The sequence below is a fragment of the Rhagoletis zephyria genome, unplaced genomic scaffold (assembly GCF_001687245.7).
Source record: "Rhagoletis zephyria isolate East Lansing unplaced genomic scaffold, Rhagoletis_zephyria_1.1 Rzeph_scaffold_00521, whole genome shotgun sequence".
Lineage (NCBI taxonomy): Eukaryota > Metazoa > Arthropoda > Insecta > Diptera > Tephritidae > Rhagoletis > Rhagoletis zephyria.
Window position 1 is genome coordinate 126,562 of NW_016157605.1, and position 19,567 is coordinate 146,128.

The following is a 19,567-nucleotide window of genomic DNA, read 5'->3' on the forward strand; positions in this document are numbered from 1 at the left end:
TGTTAATAAAGTAGTAAGTAATGTGTATGTAACTTTACGTAGGCTAGGAATGTCTGCTTCGTTTACGCCTCAGGAAACATGACGCAAACTAGCTATGCAGTTAATTTTGCCCCATTTCACATATTCCGAAATGGTTTATAGCAAACTTGATTCAAAGTCAGTCAGCAAATTGAATGTAGCTTTCAATAACGTAACACGGTATGTGAATGGCATAGGACGATATGCTCATATATCGCCATGGCGCGATAAAATTCTTGGTTGCAGTATTATAAATTTTTTGGCTGCAAGAAACTGCATTTTTTTGTATAAATTGTTAGAGTGGAAAGTCCCGCAATATTTGTATGAAAAGCTTCAACTAACCAAATCACAGAGACATAACAGCTTGGTTGTCCCTAAATATAATTTGCTTACTTCCAGTCGACTGCTTTTCATTAGCGCTGTAAGACTGTGGAACTCGATTCCAGAAAGTGTTAAAGCTAGACTGAATAGAAGCAACTTCAAAAAGTTAATAATTCAATACTTTAGTGGCCTTGATATGTCCTCTGACTACAAATAATCTTAGTTTGTACCTTTTTTCCTTTTTCTTTCTTCTTCTACTTATTCTCTTACATTATACATCTCCGTTTTCCTCTTTAATCATTTACATTAAGAACTCATATATTTTAGTTTGTATCTTTTCTTGGCAAATTATGTTAGTATAGATTATAATTCTTTGTTGATGTACATATAAAAGACTGAATTCTCTTAGTTGTAGAAAAATTTTAAGTAAATAAATAAATAAATATAAAATACTTTTTTTCGCAGAATCTTTAAAGGACTCTTTTATTTTTCGAAAAACCTTTGCGAAAGTTACTATTGTACGCCATAATTTTGGCGGTTACGGCTCGATATTTAAACAAGTAATTTTTAGCAAAAAAAAAACCGACTTAAAAAAATATGTATATATCTATATATTTCATGACCCAATGATCGGATCTAAACCAAATTAATATGGGACCACCTCTAAGACACTACCTTTCCGAATTATTGAAATCGGTTGACGTGGTGTAGTTATGCGGTAACATACATAAAAAAAATAAATATATATATATATATTCCGACGAACTGATAACCTCCTCCTTTTTTGGAAGTCGGTTAAAAAATCTCATTAACAGTCTTATTTGTACTATAATTCAATGCGGAAATGGCGGCTGAAAATCGAAAAAGAAACCGTTTTTGAAATCGGCACTTGCCACGATTTTGAACTTCACGTATTCTAACTAGGGAAAAACCCCCCCAAAATAGTCTAATCGGAAGTTCCATCGTTCCAGACCGATTCAGTTGAATCTGGTTCAAGGACACCGTGTACCGGGGACTTTATCACTGTGATTTAAAAATCGCTTATACTGACTGCTACTGGCAGGCCACGATATCAGTGATTGGTGATTTTTCCACTCGCATGATATTTCGCTGTGAATGAAAATCACATCTGGCAATAGCTAGTCAACAGAAATTGCGAATGGCGATATTTTTCTATCATGGTAGAAATGGTGATTTTAAAATTTTTAATTAAATATTCATTGTAAATATGCTCGCATGTAATTTTTCATTACCTTTCCACGGTTGTTTAAATGGACATTTTCAAGTACGCAGTTTGATTTGCTTGATCGCGTTATTTGCGTTTTTGTTTTTTATACCCGAGCGCACGTGTGCAGAAGGGTATTACAACTTTGTTCACATAAAGGTTGTTTGTAACAGCCAAAACGAATCGAGATAGATATGGACAAATGTATACATAAATGATCAGAATGAAAACAGAAGTAGATTAAGCCATGTCCGTCCGTTGGTCCGTCCGTACACGATAACTTGGCATATAGAATGCCCTTTACCCAAGGTAGGTTGGTATTGGGCGAAATCGGACTGTAACCACGCCCACTTCCCATATAACGGTAATTTTAAGAAATACGAAAATGGCGATATTTTAGTAACTACTGAAGCTTTTTAACTGAAAATTAATATGTATTTACAATTATTTTTAGACGTACAATAAGAATATTATAAATTGTTGGAAAATGGGCGTAGCCACGGTTGTTGGCCTTGGTACAACATGCTGTCACCGTCACTGTAAGGAAGTCACTGTGAAGAGGAACGTGCAACAGAGCACACATAGAAGCATCGAAAGGTCCATTCAACAAAAACTGATTTATTGTTAACTTTATACACATACTCTATGTATAACATTAACTGCTAAATATGCACGGCATTTTGCGTTAGAGAAGACACGTCCAAGGAAGCATTTCGGGTTTTCACGAATGCGATGATATGTCAAGTCTTACATCGCCGCCTGGTTGTGGCGGGTGAATCACATAAGCTCCCTGGATCCCTGTGTATAAGGGTCCACACCAGGTGACAAAAGTTTTGAATTACGACCGGTACATCGTGAAAGACTTACCTGATACGGTGGTGACTCAACGCCGCTATTGCAATGTACTATCGGTTGATCATTTGAAACCATGGTGCGCAACCAGGCCAAAATTAGACTTCAGTGATGATGACTGCGACTCGTCCTGGAATGACGAAGAGTCAGGAGAGGCCGAGCTATCACCGTCACTGTAAGGAAGTCAGTGTGAAGTGGAACGTGCAACAGAGCACACGTAGAAGCATCGAAAGGTCCGTAAAAGAAATACCGATTTATTGTTAACTTTCTACACATACTCTATGTATAACATTAACTGCTGAATTATAGTTAAATACATATTCTTAATTTTACCACTTGGTGTTCTGGCTTTTACACCTCAGAAGTGAGATTGTATCTCAAAAGCCTACAAGGAAAAAAGGTCATTGCATAAGTTGCAGAGGTAAGGAAAGAGGGGAAAAGAGAAATTCGCTCGAACGTGAAATAAGCGAAAAGGAATTCAAAGGAAGCAGCCTAATAGAAGTTGGCGTTGAATTTCTCAAGTGAGAGGACGAAGGCAAAGATAGTTGTTCCACAAAGGAAGCAGAGTAAACGCACGATTGAGAGAAATAGAAATTGCGCCAGTCGCGGTACCGCTAATCCGCTCTTTGTGATTTTGACAGAATCAACTATGTGCGTGACGTCATCTTGGTGCAATGCTGATTGTGAGCATTCGAAAAAAACAAATAACAATTTTAATATATATGAGTTAATGTTTCTGCGTGGTTTTAAAAAATTATTGAGACATTACAAAGCAAAATGAAGTGTGCCGTGGCAAAGTGTAATAGTGAAATCAAAAGGAAAGCGTGCAATATAAGTTTTTGATGTGTATACATCTTTGGTTTCGGTAGGGGTAAAATTTGCGAAGCTGTAACGCATATCCCAGCACAANCTGTTACGTGAAGCAAAACTGGAATCGAGTTGACGATATCGCACAAACGATCAAACAATTTTTGATTTTTATGAAGCAAGACAATCTCGACACGATATCGTTCAGACGAATGTCGTCATACGTGATTCATGCCCTGGTTTTGATATTCGTAGATGGTTTTAGGCATAGGTTTAGTAGTCTATTTTGGTAAATTTAGGAATATATACAAATAGAAATGCTCAAACTATAAGCTCAAAAACAATAACTGATGCGGTGTTTCCAAGATATTTTAACGCCCTTGAGTCACAAGTATATACAAGTATATACTAAAAAATTAAATCAGAAAAATTAATAAAATTAAGTGAAATTAATGTTTAATTTCTAACCTAACCTACATTTGTATGTATGTAACTAAATCGCTTAATAACAGCTTTACATATAAAAAGGTTATACTAATTTTCGAGCTTAACTCCCTAATCTGTTATTAGAAAAAGAGATTAGCCATGCAAAATTATAATTAAAAATATCTCAGATTAAACCGATAACTTTTTGGTGTCCAACTTAGTTTTATCGATTATACTTGAGAAGAAGAGGAGGAATGTCAAATATTAAAGTAAACAAAAATTGACGCTAGTAAGGAAAATAGGTTTGTAAAGGTATGTTTAATAAAATATTCAGTTATAAATATATTTAAATGGTCTAATATGTGCTGCAAAAAAAAGTGACCACGGTGGCACAGAGAAGAAGTTTAACTTTTCCTCGAGTTGTGTGAATAACAAGCACAACCAATTTGACAGCTACCGAGCTTTGATTGAGATTATATTTATATGTAAACGTACTTTTATGCTTTGCCGTTCGTATATGTATACACATCAAATTTCATGAGTACCTAGTACTTACGCCTTTGTTTCGTTTCCTACGGACGCAAATCTGGCGAAAAAGTGGAAGCAGTTCTGCCGGCGAGGAGAGGCATTAAACACCAAATTGAGCTATGTGTGGATGAAGCACTTTACTAGTGAATATCGAAAATAATATTTTTAGTGCTGGTATAAGGTAATGCACCAGTGGATAAGGTCGCCAGACGCTAATTCAATCGGCATCTTACCGAGCTGTTACGTACCTAATACAAAACAGTGCCCAAATCATTATACATTTCAAAGTTCAGCTTAAATTATGTTTTACTTACATAGAATATTTATTTCCAAAGAAGCCACACTCATGCATTCTCTCGGAAATGGTACAAAAGTCATCAAATAAAAGCTGTGGAGTTAACAGCTGTGGAGTTTATGGTGGTTGGCTACCGTCCGCAAATATAAATATGCACTCTGCATGGCTTTTTATAATGGCGAGTCCAAAAATTCACTTTGCTGCACACCTTCCTTTTGGTCTACATGAAATTGCAAACACTGTTAATACATCAATTTCTTCATGTGCTAAAAATCGTACTTACCTAAAGGGCTACATGCCAAAAATTATTGCTACGTGTTCCTAATTAATCAATCCATGTATATTTATTGATTCCTGCAAAATTGGGCCATATAATATTAAAACTAACACATTTTTCTGCATTGTTTACATATTTTTGTATGCATTTTGGCATTTCTCCCTCGCAATTGCACCAAGATGACGTCACGCAAAAATTACGCTCAAAAATCTCTCAATGGCGCAATCTTGTATTCTATCATTCTTGGAGTAAACGCAAACTGGCCACAACAGAAGTAGTTGCTGATGGTTTAGCAGTTGCGCGGTAGCAGTGAGGCAGTAGAAAGTTTTCAACGCAAAAGTAGTAGTAAAGGGAAAAGGAAGAAGTTGAAAAGCGTTGAGAGTGGATTCAACGCGGACAAAAAGAATAAAAGAAGAGCGGAATAGAAGGAATAGCGAAAAATAGAAGGTTCTAGAAATTTTTCGAATTCAACGGTTCATTGCAACAGAAGCGAGAGACGTGCTGGTTTGGTGTGCTTGTTAAGACGTACTGATTTTGACTGCGAAAATGAATAAAGCTAAATCAAGTTCTTTAAATGAAGAACAATTAAATAGATTGTTACAAAGCCAAAACATGCGAGTAGTTAGAAATAAGGCGGCCNATTGGTTGGGATGTATTACGAAAAGAAAGTTGCAGGTTAACCGTCGAGGGTGGCGTCATGCAGGTACATCAGCGAAGCGATGCAACATTTGTTGTCAATGAAGCATTGAACGCAGCAGATTCCCGAAATGTTAGAGATTTTTTGCGGAAATACACACACTGTTTTACGGAGGGCTTGTCGGACTTGGGACGATGTAAGACGACGGAGTTGGAAATCATCATCACTACTGATCAACCGGTGATTTGTAGGTAGTATCAAGTCCCGCTCTATCAACGTCCAACGTTATCGAATATCATAAATGACTTGCTAGCGCATGGCATTATTAGGCCGAGTTCGTCACCGCATGCAGCACCGGTGATTATTGTCAAAAAGTCGAATTTTGAAGACAGAATGTGTCGACTACCGGGCACTCAACTCTGTCACAGTGAAAAACAATTTTCCGATGGCAATTGTGGAAGAGCAATTAGCTAAGCTCCTAGGCAACACAGTTTTCACTACTTTGGACATGACCGCTGGTTACTACCAGATTCCGATAAAGGAAGACAGTAAACAATATACGTCGGCCGCAGTGGTGTAGTGGTAAGCAGTGCGCGCTTTCACTCACCAACACCTGGGTTCAAGCCCTGGTCAAAGCAACATCGCAAAAAATATAGAAAAAATTTGTTTCTTAACAGCGGTCGTTCCTCGAAAGGCAATGGCAAACCTCCGAGTGTATTTCTTCCATGAAAAACAGCTTCTCGTAAAAATACAATCGCCGTTCGGAGTCGGCGTAAAACTGTAGGTCTCTCCGATTTGTGTGACAACTNGGGTTCAAGCCCTGGTCAAAGCAACATCGCAAAAAATATAGAAAAAATTTGTTTCTTAACAGCGGTCGTTCCTCGAAAGGCAATGGCAAACCTCCGAGTGTATTTCTTCCATGAAAAACAGCTTCTCGTAAAAATACAATCGCCGTTCGGAGTCGGCGTAAAACTGTAGGTCTCTCCGATTTGTGTGACAACTTCAAGGCGCACGCCACAAGTCGGAGGAGAGGCTCGGCCAAACACTAACATATGTGTAAACGCCNCTCAACTCTGTCACAGTGAAAAACAATTTTCCGATGGCAATTGTGGAAGAGCAATTAGCTAAGCTCCTAGGCAACACAGTTTTCACTACTTTGGACATGACCGCTGGTTACTACCAGATTCCGATAAAGGAAGACAGTAAACAATATACGTCGGCCGCAGTGGTGTAGTGGTAAGCAGTGCGCGCTTTCACTCACCAACACCTGGGTTCAAGCCCTGGTCAAAGCAACATCGCAAAAAATATAGAAAAAATTTTTTTCTTAACAGCGGTCGTTCCTAGGAATGTGTGAAATCGAAACAAAACAAAGAAATATTTGCCACCAAACTATAGCAGCTTATGAAGTTAAAGTTTGTAAATACTTTAAAAAAACTAAATATATCTAGCATCACTGTAATTTAAAAATAAAATTTTGTTTGCTCTTAATTTAGTGGAAACAATTATAAGAATGAAATCCATAGCCACGGCGTTATTGCTTGAAGAGGAGAACGAGTCCCAGATTGCTGATGCGGAAGTTGAAAGGCGGAGATTTAGGGACATGTTTGATCTTTTTCAGATGAGTGAAGAGTCATAAGCTCATCATGAACTGTATTATTACTCACCGCTCAAAGCCAGTGAAATTATAAACGTGGATGTGGAAGATTTGGACGCAAATGAATTCCATTTTGAAATCCGTCAGGAGGAGGGGAAGAACAAAGCTTATCCTTCCATAGCAAATCGAATTCGAGACAACATACGCACCTCTTTTTAAAAAGTTAGTAAAAACGAGTGCAATAATAAAAGCATCTTTTTATGTAACTTCGTATTTTATGTGTGTATGTATGTATTTACATAGCTTTATTAATTTTTTATTTATAGATAATGAAAACAAAAACGCCTGTGCTCCCTCTTTGAAACCCTCGCGCAATATCCCTTTTGGGTGCCATTATTTGAGCCAATTTTTCGTATTGCCCGTCCCAGTAGATAATTTCAGGAGTTAAAAGCCTTTCCGAAAGGCCTTTCTGAGAATCAAGAGGCCTTCCACTCTACATTCCTTTCTCCTTTCTTTTTTGTATGGAGGGGCACAAATTGAAGGGCTTCCTCTTTCGCTATCCATAGAAGGCCTTCCAGAAGGGCTTTTATAGGACGTACTTCAGAAGGCCGTTTGGAGGAGTTCTTTAAAGTTGCTTCTTTAATTTATAAAAATCATACATCTTTGAAGTATTTGCTTAAGGTTTATATCAAATATGTGTTATTGTAACATAACATTTTTCTTGGAATTCATTTGTAATGTGAAATAATATAAATTAATGAATTCGCGTAAATTGTAAATGGATAAGCCCTTCTAGAAGGCATGGAAGGAAGTACTTTTTCTGCCCTTCTTGGGTAGGCCTCTTAGGATGGCTTCACTTAAGAAGGCCTATCTAAATTACCTTCTGGGGTATTACCACTTGCGAAAACACAGAAATCGAGAAAGTTCATTCATAATGACTTTTACAATCATGCACAGTATATTTTACTTAATTTTTTTATAAAATTTTATTATTTAAACCCACGAAAATAACAATCGAAACGTTCTCCGTCAACAAATTTGCAACTTAGAAAAACGGAACTACGATCAAAATGTAGAATAGATATAATCGTAAATTTCGAAGATTGATCAAAGGGAAACGGAACGCAGAATACTTAAGTTGCCAAACGGAGAAAATTTCGATTCGAGTCGAAATGCAGAATAGGGCGGATTATTATAAACAATATATGGCATTTTTAACCCCAGAGGGCTTATTTGAGCATAACGTAATGCCATTCGGTTTACGTAACGCGCCTATGGTCTTTAAAGAGATGAAAATAAAGTTGGTGAGAGGTTTAAAACACCGTAATCAGAGCGTTAGCTATGTAGACGAGGTTATCATTGCAACGAAGACTGTAGAACATAACATCGAGATATTAGACGAGTTTCTACAGGCGGAGAAGGACTCTGGACTTACGTTCAGTGATCGGACTTTAAAAAAAATTGTGTGGTAGAATCTGGGAAAAAATGTGATAGATTTCAAAATATGTGGTAGATCTCAGGTTATGGATCAAACTTTGTACAAAACTTAAAAAAACTCAGCAAGGTTGCACCTAAATTGCAAACATTTTAATTAGAATCTAAAAAAAAATTAATTTTAGTATAATAAAGTGCAAGATAGAACGTTGCTAAAAGTCGCGTTGAGTTTTGGCAACNAATGTGATAGATTTCAAAATATGTGGTAGATCTCAGGTTATGGATCAAACTTTGTACAAAACTTAAAAAAACTCAGCAAGGTTGCACCTAAATTGCAAACATTTTAATTAGAGTCTAAAAAAAAATTAATTTTAGTATAATAAAGTTGCTAAAAGTCACGTTGAGTTTTGGCAATTTTTTCCCTTGACAGTGTAAAGCAGTTCCTTCCATATAAAGATATTTTTCGAACATATTTTGAAAGATTTCTGCAACCTTGCGGAGTGCTGCCAGCTTTTCTTTTTGTCACATCACGATGTAGCGAACAAATGTGGCTTTAGAAACTTTAGATGCACTGAAATTTGCTAATACTTCCACTAAAATCACAGTTTTTAACATTTTCGCTATTAATTGTTTGTATTAATCATATATTTTGCAATTAAACACAATAAAACCACGTTTCCTGTCGAAAAATTTAATATTGAGAAAATTTACTATTTTACAGTTTATTTTATCCTCCCATTCTGCCTGTTGTTAGTGTTAAGTGTTGGACAATTTTTGCTCTTAAAATTAAGAAAATTATGTCGAGCAAAAATAAGACTACTCAAAAACGCGAATATGTGGTAGATTTCAGACCTTGTGTGGTAGATGTGGTAGTTGGTCAAAAATGTGGCAGATCTACCACAATGCGGTAGAAGTCCGATCACTGCTTACGACCATCAAAGTGTAATTTTCTGGCTAACAGGATTAAGTTCCTAGGACACACAGTAGGTGACTGGGAATGCAACCAGGCGAAAAGAAAACTAAATGTTTAAAAGAGTTTTCACGGCCACGTTCAGCGACGGAAATTTGACAATTTCTGGGACTGACCGGATAATTCCGGAAATTTGTCGAAGGGTACAGCATCATCACTAGGCCGTTGCCAAGTTTGTTACAAAAGAATGCAAAGCAAGAATGGACGACAGAGCAAGGGAATCTTTTTCAAAGCTGAAAGATGTGTTAATCACGAAACCTGTACTTGTTATGTTTGATCACGAAAAGCCGCATGAAGTGCATACGGACGCAAGTGCTATTGGAGTTTCAGGAGTTTTGCTTCAGTCTGAGGACGGATTTTGGAAACCTGTCCAATACTTCAGCCGACAATATAGCTCAGCCGAGTCAAGGTATGCTAGTCATGAACTAGAGGTCCTTGCCATCGTGGAGTCGCTGGAAAGATTTCGGGTGTATATTTTGGTTAGAACTTTCGTGTTGCGGACTGATTGCAACGCTGTGGTGACCACAAAGAAGGTCACGCCCGAATCGCCAGGTTGCAGGAATTCGATTTTTCTGCGAACATCGACCAGGCATCAAAATGCAACATGTTGATGCGCTAAGCAGAATGCCGGTAGAATCACCATCACAGGCAGAAACAGTTGCTGACAAAGTTTTTTCAGTTACCAGGGTTATGGAACCGGAAGATTGGGTGTCTACCTTACAACTTCAAGACGAAAAGATCCGACGAATATGCACAATTCTCAAGGGCGAAGAAGAGGCCGATGAAGAGACTGTGAAACAAATGAAGGAGGACTATGAACTACAGAATAAACGCTTATTCCGGAAGATGGATGGGCAATCTAAACTTGTGGTTCCACAGGCAGTTAGACGGCGGGTGACCAAGGCAAGTCACGATGATGCAGGGTATTTTGCGTTAGAGAAGACACTGGAACGTCTAAGGAAGCACTTCGGATTTTCACGAATGCAACGATATGTCAAGTCTTACATCGCTGCCTGTGAAGACTGCTGTATGAATAAAGTGAAGGGAGGCAAAAAGGAGAGCCAGTTGCATGTCTCAGATGTACTAGCAATCCCCTTAGATACCTGTATATCGACCATGTGGGTCCATTTCCCAGGAGCAAATCGGGCAATCTCTACGTCTTGGTGATGGTTTGCGGATTCAGCAAATATGTTTTGTTGAAAGCTGTAAAGAGTGCAAAGACAGAGCCTGTTATGAAAGCAATGGACGAGGTGATGTCAATCTTCAGACGACCGTTACGTGCGGAACGGCATTCACATCCACACAGTTTGAAGCATTTTTGAACAAGCGATGCATTCAGCATGTGAAAACAGCGGTTAGAACTCCCAGGGCGAACGGCCAAGCTGAGCGAATGAACAAAACTTTACTGAACGCTTTGAGATGCATGGTTAAGGACAACAAAACATGGGATGAATCCTTAACAACAATTCAATGGAGCATTAACTCTCAAAAGAATGAGGTAACGAAGTACACGCCTAATGAACTTGTATTTTTTTCAACCCTAGGGATGTTACCCACAACCGCATGATCCAAGCCATCCATGATAACGTCGTCCATGTATTCGACATGGAGGGGAAACGAGAATATACTTTCCGAACGGAACAAACGGAAAGAGCGATACGACAAACGACATCAAAAACCGCACAAGTACGAGATAGGCGATTTGGTTGTGGTTGAATATGTCCCAACTGCTACGGGTGAATCACATAAGCTGGATGCTGTGTATAAGAGTCCATACCAGGTGGCAAAAGTTTTGAATTACGACCGGTACATCGTGAAAGACTTACCTGATACGGTGGTGACTCAACGCCGCTATTGCAATGTACTATCGGTTGATCATTTGAAACCATGGTGCGCAACCAGGCCAAAATTAGACTTCAGTGATGATGACTGCGACTCGTCCTGGAATGACGAAGAGTCAGGAGAGGCCGAGCTGTCACCGTCACTGTAAGGAAGTCAGTGTGAAGTGGAACGTGCAACAGAGCACACGTAGAAGCCTCGAAAGGTCCATTCAACAAATAACGATTTATTGTTAACTTTCTACACGTACTCTATGTATAACATTAACTGCTGAATTATAGTTAAATACATATTCTTAATTTTACCACTTGGTGTTCTGGCTTTTACAATACCAAACAGCTGAAAGTTTGTAAAATCGGACAATAAGCGCGCCTGCATCTCATGTAACGGTTATTTAGAGAAATACGAAAACTTTGATAAATCAGTAAATACTATAGCCAGTTTATTAAAAATTGATGTTTGAAATAATTCTTTAGCAAAACATACGTTTATGATGAAATTTTGGAAAATAGGCGTGGCGCCGCCCTCTATGAGCACTTATGTGTATCTCGGTAACCGTTCGATCAATTTGTACCAAACTCGGAATGCTTATTGTACTTACCACTTAAAAGCAAAACATTGAAGATTTTGAAATCGGACTAAAGTTACGCCGAATTTTTATATAACGATAAATTTCAGAAATGCTTGAAACTTCGATATTTCGAAATTTAAGGACGCTAATTTACTCCTATTTATTCAAAAAGAAGTATATTATTATAGAATTTTGGGCGTGATACTGTCCACACATAATTATGTAAGTTTATCCAAGATGTTTGAAATAGGGATAAAACCACCCCCTCTTACCACGTAGCGGTAATTTTCGGAAAGGGGAAAAACTATATTGAATAACTGCACCGGGTATCCAATGTTCGTTCCACCCGAACTTATGCTATTTTATTTGTTATTTCAAAATTCGTATCAACGAGTAAAGATACAAATATTAATAAAAACCGAAGTGATATATGGAAATTTTCGGGCGAATAAAAGAAGTTTTTTCCCTTTTTTCCCCTACACTTTTACTCCCTACGGGTAGGGAATTATCCCTACAGTACCAACACTGATTTGTCATCATTTATTACATCTGTGTTATTAAAAGAACTAGCGATCGCAATAGCCATAAAAAATCACTGTGATTTAAAAATCTTAATCATTAGTTTCGCTAGAGCTGTAAAAGTAACGAAGTTTCGGATACCCGTATGTATTCGCTACTAATCCAATCAACACCCGTATCTTTCGTATCGTTACTTTACTCGTTACTTTTGATACAAGCACTTGTACCTCACACGAATCATCGCAGCAAATTTTGCAGCGTAAGGAAATGTTCGTTCGTACATATGTACATCTATACATATGTATGTATACACGCAACATTTTTTTGTATCGATTCGAACAATTTGATACGATCAAGCACCCAGTGATGGAAAAGTAGGCACAATAGTGCCATTTTTGGCCCTTACATTCTTAGAGGCACTTTTGGTACAATCATAAAATATAAAATGCCAATATATAACAAAAAATTACATACCACATTTCAGATTAAAAAATTACAAAAAGTGAAAATTAAAAACACTTACAAATTAAAATAAGGGCTGTGAGAATTATTTGCAAACCGCTGAATTCTGTTGTGAATATGCAGTACGAAAAGTAAGTTTTCGCCACAACAAGCTTTTAATTCAGAATTTTTGGAAAGATTCTAAGTTCGCAGTTTTATAGTTAATAAATGAAAGTGCCAGTTTCTGCAATATCCCGATGATTTTTGATATTTTTTTCTGACGGTGTCATACATTTTGATCCATTAAAAAAAATTTCGAACACACTTATATGGAAAAAATGCATAACATCAAAAATTGGAATCTTGTACAAAGTTTGAAATGCCGATATGTGTACATTTATTGTGTATATTAAATTATGAATTAGACTTTTATTTAAAATCAATTAAAAAATAATCAATGAATATAATAGGCGAAACTGGTCAAATTGTCTTACTGCGATTACAAATAGGTACACACATATGAGCGTAAGAATGTCAGAATAGCTGTTCTTCCGTGTATTTCCTTCCGTAATTGGAATTCTGTGTAATTTACTATGAATTTATGTTTTATGTTTAATAGGCAACATAGACGGTGCGTCTGACTCGCGAGTCAACTGTGTACGTGTTCACTCGCCTTTCGACTACACACATTTGAATCATTCAGAGTTATACCAGAGTCACGTCGGTGTAAGTAACACATATTTATTTTTACTTAACACATCCAAACCGACGCACGATTCAGACGCACCGTGTATGCCGCTTATAAAAAATCCCTCATAAAGGTGATTTACTGTANCACAATTTTTGTGTATTTTAGAGTTTTTTTCAGTCACATGACGAAATTTTAATATTTATCCCCATTTTAATTGCAGGTATGTATGTACACAGTATGTAACTATGCTACATGGGTCTATCACCCGCACTTAACCTACCTGGGAAGACGTGTACAATATTACCTAATTGCCACTGAGCAAAACTACTTGAGAAGAAAGCACGAGTGCAATGCCGTACACGTGATAGAAGTAAAACTTCTACCACACCCGGTAGAAATCTTAACAAAAATAAACTACGGGAAAATTAGACGAATACAGTTGTTTATTTTATCCAAAGTTGGTACCAAGTTGATATTTTTTTATCATTTCTCATAATTTTTTAATTTTTTCGAATACAAAGGATATGATCATTATTTTTCGCTTTATTCCGAATTCGAAAAATTATATGTTTCAATGGATAAATCGATTTGAATACATAATTTTGGTTCAGATAATTATTTTAGCAATTTATTTGAGAAAAATAAAACATTTAGATTATTGTTTGTCGATTTTAAATTTGCTACCCCAAAATAATTGATATCAAATAAAACACCTCTTTGGGGTAAAATTTTCGTGTGGCGAAAGTTGAACTAGAAACGCAAAATTTATGATATCGATTTCGTGACGAAAATTATACGCTTTTTTTAACTGTCTCTGAAACGTACGGATAATCTTTTTTTAGTTATTCGGAACGTTGCGAAATTCCGTCTACTGAAACAGAAACACAAAATAAAAAACAGAACTATTGCAACGATTCGTATGAATATAAAAGATTTTCCCTACGTTTCCAAGGCAATTAAAAAATGCGTATAATTTTCGTCACGAAATTAATATCATCAATTTTGCGTTTCTAGTTCAGCTTTCGTCCCCCGAAAATTTCATCTCAAAGAGATGGTTTATTTGATAGATATTTACGAGTATATCCAATCCAACGATCCAATGATCGGAATTTAAAAAAAAATTAAATGGGACTACCCATAGAAAAATATGTTCCGATGAATTCATAACATCCTCCTTTTTTTGAAGTAGGTGTGTATGTCCTATAGGAAAACATTCGATCCACTTTAGAAGGTTTGAAAACTTGATGGCAGCAGTGAGGGTTTCTGGCCCCAGGTGTGCGCCATGTAGTTTTCCCCACCTCCAGTCCGGAGGAGCCCCTTCTGGAGATAAGTGGTGTATTTGGCGCGGTCTTACCTCGATTTGGGAAAGACGAAATTTTCGATTCGCTTGCCCAGCGTAATATTATCCCGATCACCAAAAATCTATAAAATATATAGAACATTTCTTTTTGGTTAGTTATGGGGACATTTCTAATGAACCGAATTGGAACATAAAACTTTTTCGAACGAATAAAAAGACATATCATACCGTTTACTAAAAAAAAACTAATATAAACAATCGTGAAAATGTTTATAAGACAAATTTGTTTAAGACGAGCTCTTATTAGTAGTTAAAAAGTACCATCTAAGGGATACATTTTGTATTTAAGTAATATACGTTAAACTTTTTTAAACAAATCGGTCCACTAATATGAATTTTCCAAATATCTGTACTCTTTTTGTGGATTTACTCCTTTTCATGTAAGTAATATCATTCCAAATATGAACTACATCGAACTATAAGGTTTTCAAATATCTCGACACCTAGCGGATGAACTAATATTTCATTGTCAAGGGGGACTGAGCTAAGTTTGAAGTTTCAAGTCTCTCGCTTATCGGAAAGTTGGTTAAAAATGTATTGCAAGCTTTAGTTACACACAGGTGAAACTTAATAAAAGAGTGATTTTAGAACAGTCAGTTTAACGAAGTTTATTTGATGCTTTGCACAAAGAATGTAAACTAAATTCAGGCGTTTCCCGTAAAAATATGGTATATAAAAACTTTTACTTCGACTTCAAAGATACTAATTCATTTTATTTTGTCGCGGGGATGGTCAGACAAGAAAACTTTGAGTCCTTAAAAGTTGTTCATGACATAATAATCTTCTTCGTTTTTTTCAGGATGAGGCTCGAAAGAAGGCAGCTTCTACTTATTTGGTCGAGAGTACAGATATGCCGCCTCCTCGATATCAAAAAGATGGTACCATGCCGATCGTTTATCCAGGTAACATGTGAATGTAATAATTAAGTGGTTTTTCAAGTCATCCTTAGTATTACCAAATGAGCTTGGAGTATTTTAGTGTAAACAGAATGTGTTGGCGAGTAATGCATGAAACTGTGTTTTTAAATTTTTTGATACCCTCAAACTATACATTTATTCATTTTGCAAATGCGAAAAGCCCTATAATTTAAATCTGTTAGAAAACAGGCATAAATAGAAGAAAAAGCTGAAAATTGGATGGCGTTTGTCTGTTTCCTTACAGCAATAATAAGATATCATCATTTTCTTTTTGTTTTTAAAGGTTGGAAAAGTTTCGAGGTTTTCAAACTACTTCCAAGTTAAAGGGAATCGCGTAATGGTTTTTCATATTACAATATCTTACAAGTATATACTATATCCTATGTTCGGAAATGCCCAAGCCAAAGCATCAGTGTCATCTATTTCTAAACTATAATTGATGAAAACGTCCAATATGCACAACCACCGTTAAATGCCGAATTGAAACTTAGTTGCGCAAACAAAGGATATTTAAATCATTTCCTTTATTTTATATCCCTACGTACGTATGTACGCCTGCTTTCAACTAATTAGCACCGAAATCAAAAATGATATTGTGTGCGACTTATGTTTACTTATTTATCCTTAATAATTTTCATTTAAAATATAATTCAATCTATAACAAAAGCCACACAAGTAAAAGTTTCAAAACTTGAACAAATTTAAAAAAAAATAATCAAACTTAAAAAATTTTAATTTAAATTCCAAACTTTTAATCAGAATATTTAGAAAATTTACGGGTATGCAGTTTTTTTAATCCAATAAAGTGCACGTTTCAAGTCGCAAAAAATTACCGTTGAATTTTATACCCGAGCGCACTTGTGCACAAGGGTGTTATGACTTTGTTCACATAACGGTTGTTTGTAACAGCCAAAACGAATCGAGATAGAATACACAAATATATACATAAATGAAAAGAATGAATGGCGTCCGTCCGTCCGCCTTTGCACACGATAACTCGAGTAAAAATTTTGACCAACCAAACTCGGTACCNCTTGTGCACAAGGGTGTTATGACTTTGTTCACATAACGGTTGTTTGTAACAGCCAAAACGAATCGAGATAGAATACAAAAAATACATATATACATAAATGAAAAGAATGAATGGCGTCCGTCCGTCCGCCTTTGCACACGATAACTCGAGTAAAAATTTTGATATCTTAACCAAACTCGGTACGTGTACTTCTTTTCAGTGCAGAACGGATGGTATTGAAAATGGGAAAAACTGGACAATAACCACGCCTACCTCCTATGTAACGGTTGTTTTCATAAATACGAAAACTGCGATATTTTAGTAACTACTGACGCCTATTCACTCAAAATTAATAATATTTACAATGATTTTTTGGCGAAAAATAAGAGTATTATCAATTTTTCGAAAATGGGCGTAGCAACGCCCACTTATGATTACATATGTAATGTCTCGGTAACCGCTCCACCGATTTCGCCCAAACGGTTGTTGGCGGTAGTACAACATACCAAACGGCTGAAAATTTTTAAAATCGGACAATAACCACGCCTGCATCCCTTATAACGGTTATTTAGAGAGAATCTTCGATAAATTAGTAACTACTGAAGCTANTTGGCGAAAAATAAGAGTATTATCAATTTTTCGAAAATGGGCGTAGCAACGCCCACTTATGATTACATATGTAATGTCTCGGTAACCGCTCCACCGATTTCGCCCAAACGGTTGTTGGCCGTAGGACAACATACCAAACGGCTGAAAATTTTTAAAATTGGACAATAACCACGCCTGCATCCCTTATAACGGTTATTTAGAGAGAATCTTCGATAAATTAGTAACTACTGAAGCTATTTTTATTCAAAATTGATGTTTCTAACAACTCTTTACTAAAAAATACGCTTATGATAAAATTTTGGAAAATGGTCGTGGCACCGCCCACTTATGACCACATACATATGTGTATCTCGGTAACCTTTCGATCAATTTGTACCAAACTTGGTGTGATTATTGTGCTTGCCATATTAAAGAAAAAAGTTGAAAACTAATGAAATGGGACTAAAATTATGCCCACTATTCATAAAACGGTAAAGTTCAGAAATGCTTGAAACTTCGATATTTCGAAATTTAAGGACGCTAATTTACTCAAAATTGATGTTTGCAATAATTCTTTAGCACAAAATACGTTTATGATAAAAAGTGGCACCGCCCACTTACGACCTCATATGTGTATCTCGGTAACCGTTCGGTCAATTTGTACCAAACTCGGTATGATTATTTTGCTTGCGACATGAAAGCAAAATACTGAAAATTATTGAAATTGGACAAAAATTACGCCCACTTTTTATATAACGGTAAATTTTAGAAATGCTTAAAACTTCGATGTTTCGAAATTTAATCACTCTAATTTACACAAAATTTATACCAGCATCAATCCATTGAAAAGAAGTAACCTTATTATGGAATTTTGGAAAGTGGGCGTAATACCGCCCACATATAACTATATAAGTTTATCGAAGTGGTTTAAAATAGGGGTAAAACCACCCTTGCTTACCATGTAGCAGTAGTTTTCGGAAAGGTGAAAAAGCTATATTTAATACATCCGCCGGGTATCTTAAATTCAGCTCAGCTCGAACTTCGACTTTTTTACTTGTTTTGAATTTATTTTTGTGGAGGGTGTTGCGGATTTTCTTCCATATAACGCATGATCAAAATATATTTTTATATAAAAAAACCGCAACACCCTCTATAAAAAAAAATCTAAAAAATTAAATCCGCTTACATGGCCCGAGCGATTCTGGGGTACATCTAAGGGATACACAGCAGAACTACTTAGGAGCTGGGAAGAATCTCAGATTGCTGCCCACTGTCGGAAGGCGAAGATAATAAGACAGTCAAAGAGATTCATAACTCCCCCCATGAGGAACTCTAAAAGACTCCTTAAAGTTAGAACTCTTGCTGGCTACTTCGACAGCACACTGTAATTTTTAAGCAAAAGACAAAACTGACTTCAATTCTCCTATAAAAATTTAAGATTATCGTCAGGACACATGGATCGGATTTAAACCAAATTAGTATGGGACCACCTGTGAGTTAACACCTCGCCTTTAAAAAAAGAATTACAGAAATCGGTTAAAGTGGTCCAAAGTAATGCGGTAACATTCATAAAAAACATATATATATATTTTGACGAATTGATAACCTTTTCTTTTTTGTGAAGTCGGTTAAAAATGAATAGGCCACTTCCTAATATAGAATCAAAATTTGCATTGACCTATGTGACATGTAGGACCAAATGGAAATATTTACCAAATTAAAAAATAAATTACCAAACTACTATATTCATCAATTTTTATTGAGCTTGATGCCATTTTTAATGAAATACAACAATAATTTGAAAAAAATGGTAGAAGTGATAGCTATTTCGTAAATCACCACATTTCCTCATCAGACTTCTTTCAGTAGGATTCGAACCGACGATTCCACTGTCTCAGCCAGTTGCCTACGCACTGTGCTAAGTTCGCCTTGTAAATTATCGTTGCTTTTTCCCACTTTTTCATTTGTTAAGCCAACACAATCAATCGTAGCTATTCCGCTGCAATTCAGACTTGATCATGTTTAACTTTTAAGTGTGCTCGTTCTTAAGTTATTTGTTTTTGTTATTTCATGGCCTTATAACAATTATATTTAACAATTTTTATTGAGCTTGATACCATTTTTAATGAAATACTTATTGTGGAAAAGCAACAATAATTTGAAAAAATGGTAGAAGTGATAGCTATTTCGGAAATCACCACATTTCCTCATCAGACTTCTTTCAGTAGGATTCGAACCGACGATC

General features: G+C 36.3%; 1 protein-coding gene across 1 annotated transcript in view; it reads left to right on the forward strand.

Annotated features, from left to right (window-relative positions):
- Window positions 1-19,567, forward strand: part of sns (nephrin adhesion molecule sticks and stones) — a gene marked incomplete at its 5' end in the record, with an annotated part of 174,548 nt that overhangs the window by 121,285 nt on the left and 33,696 nt on the right. The window contains one exon of the mRNA XM_017612297.1: window positions 15,605-15,707. Coding sequence (XP_017467786.1) covers window positions 15,605-15,707 — 103 coding nt within the window. The remainder of the gene's footprint in view (window positions 1-15,604; window positions 15,708-19,567) is intronic.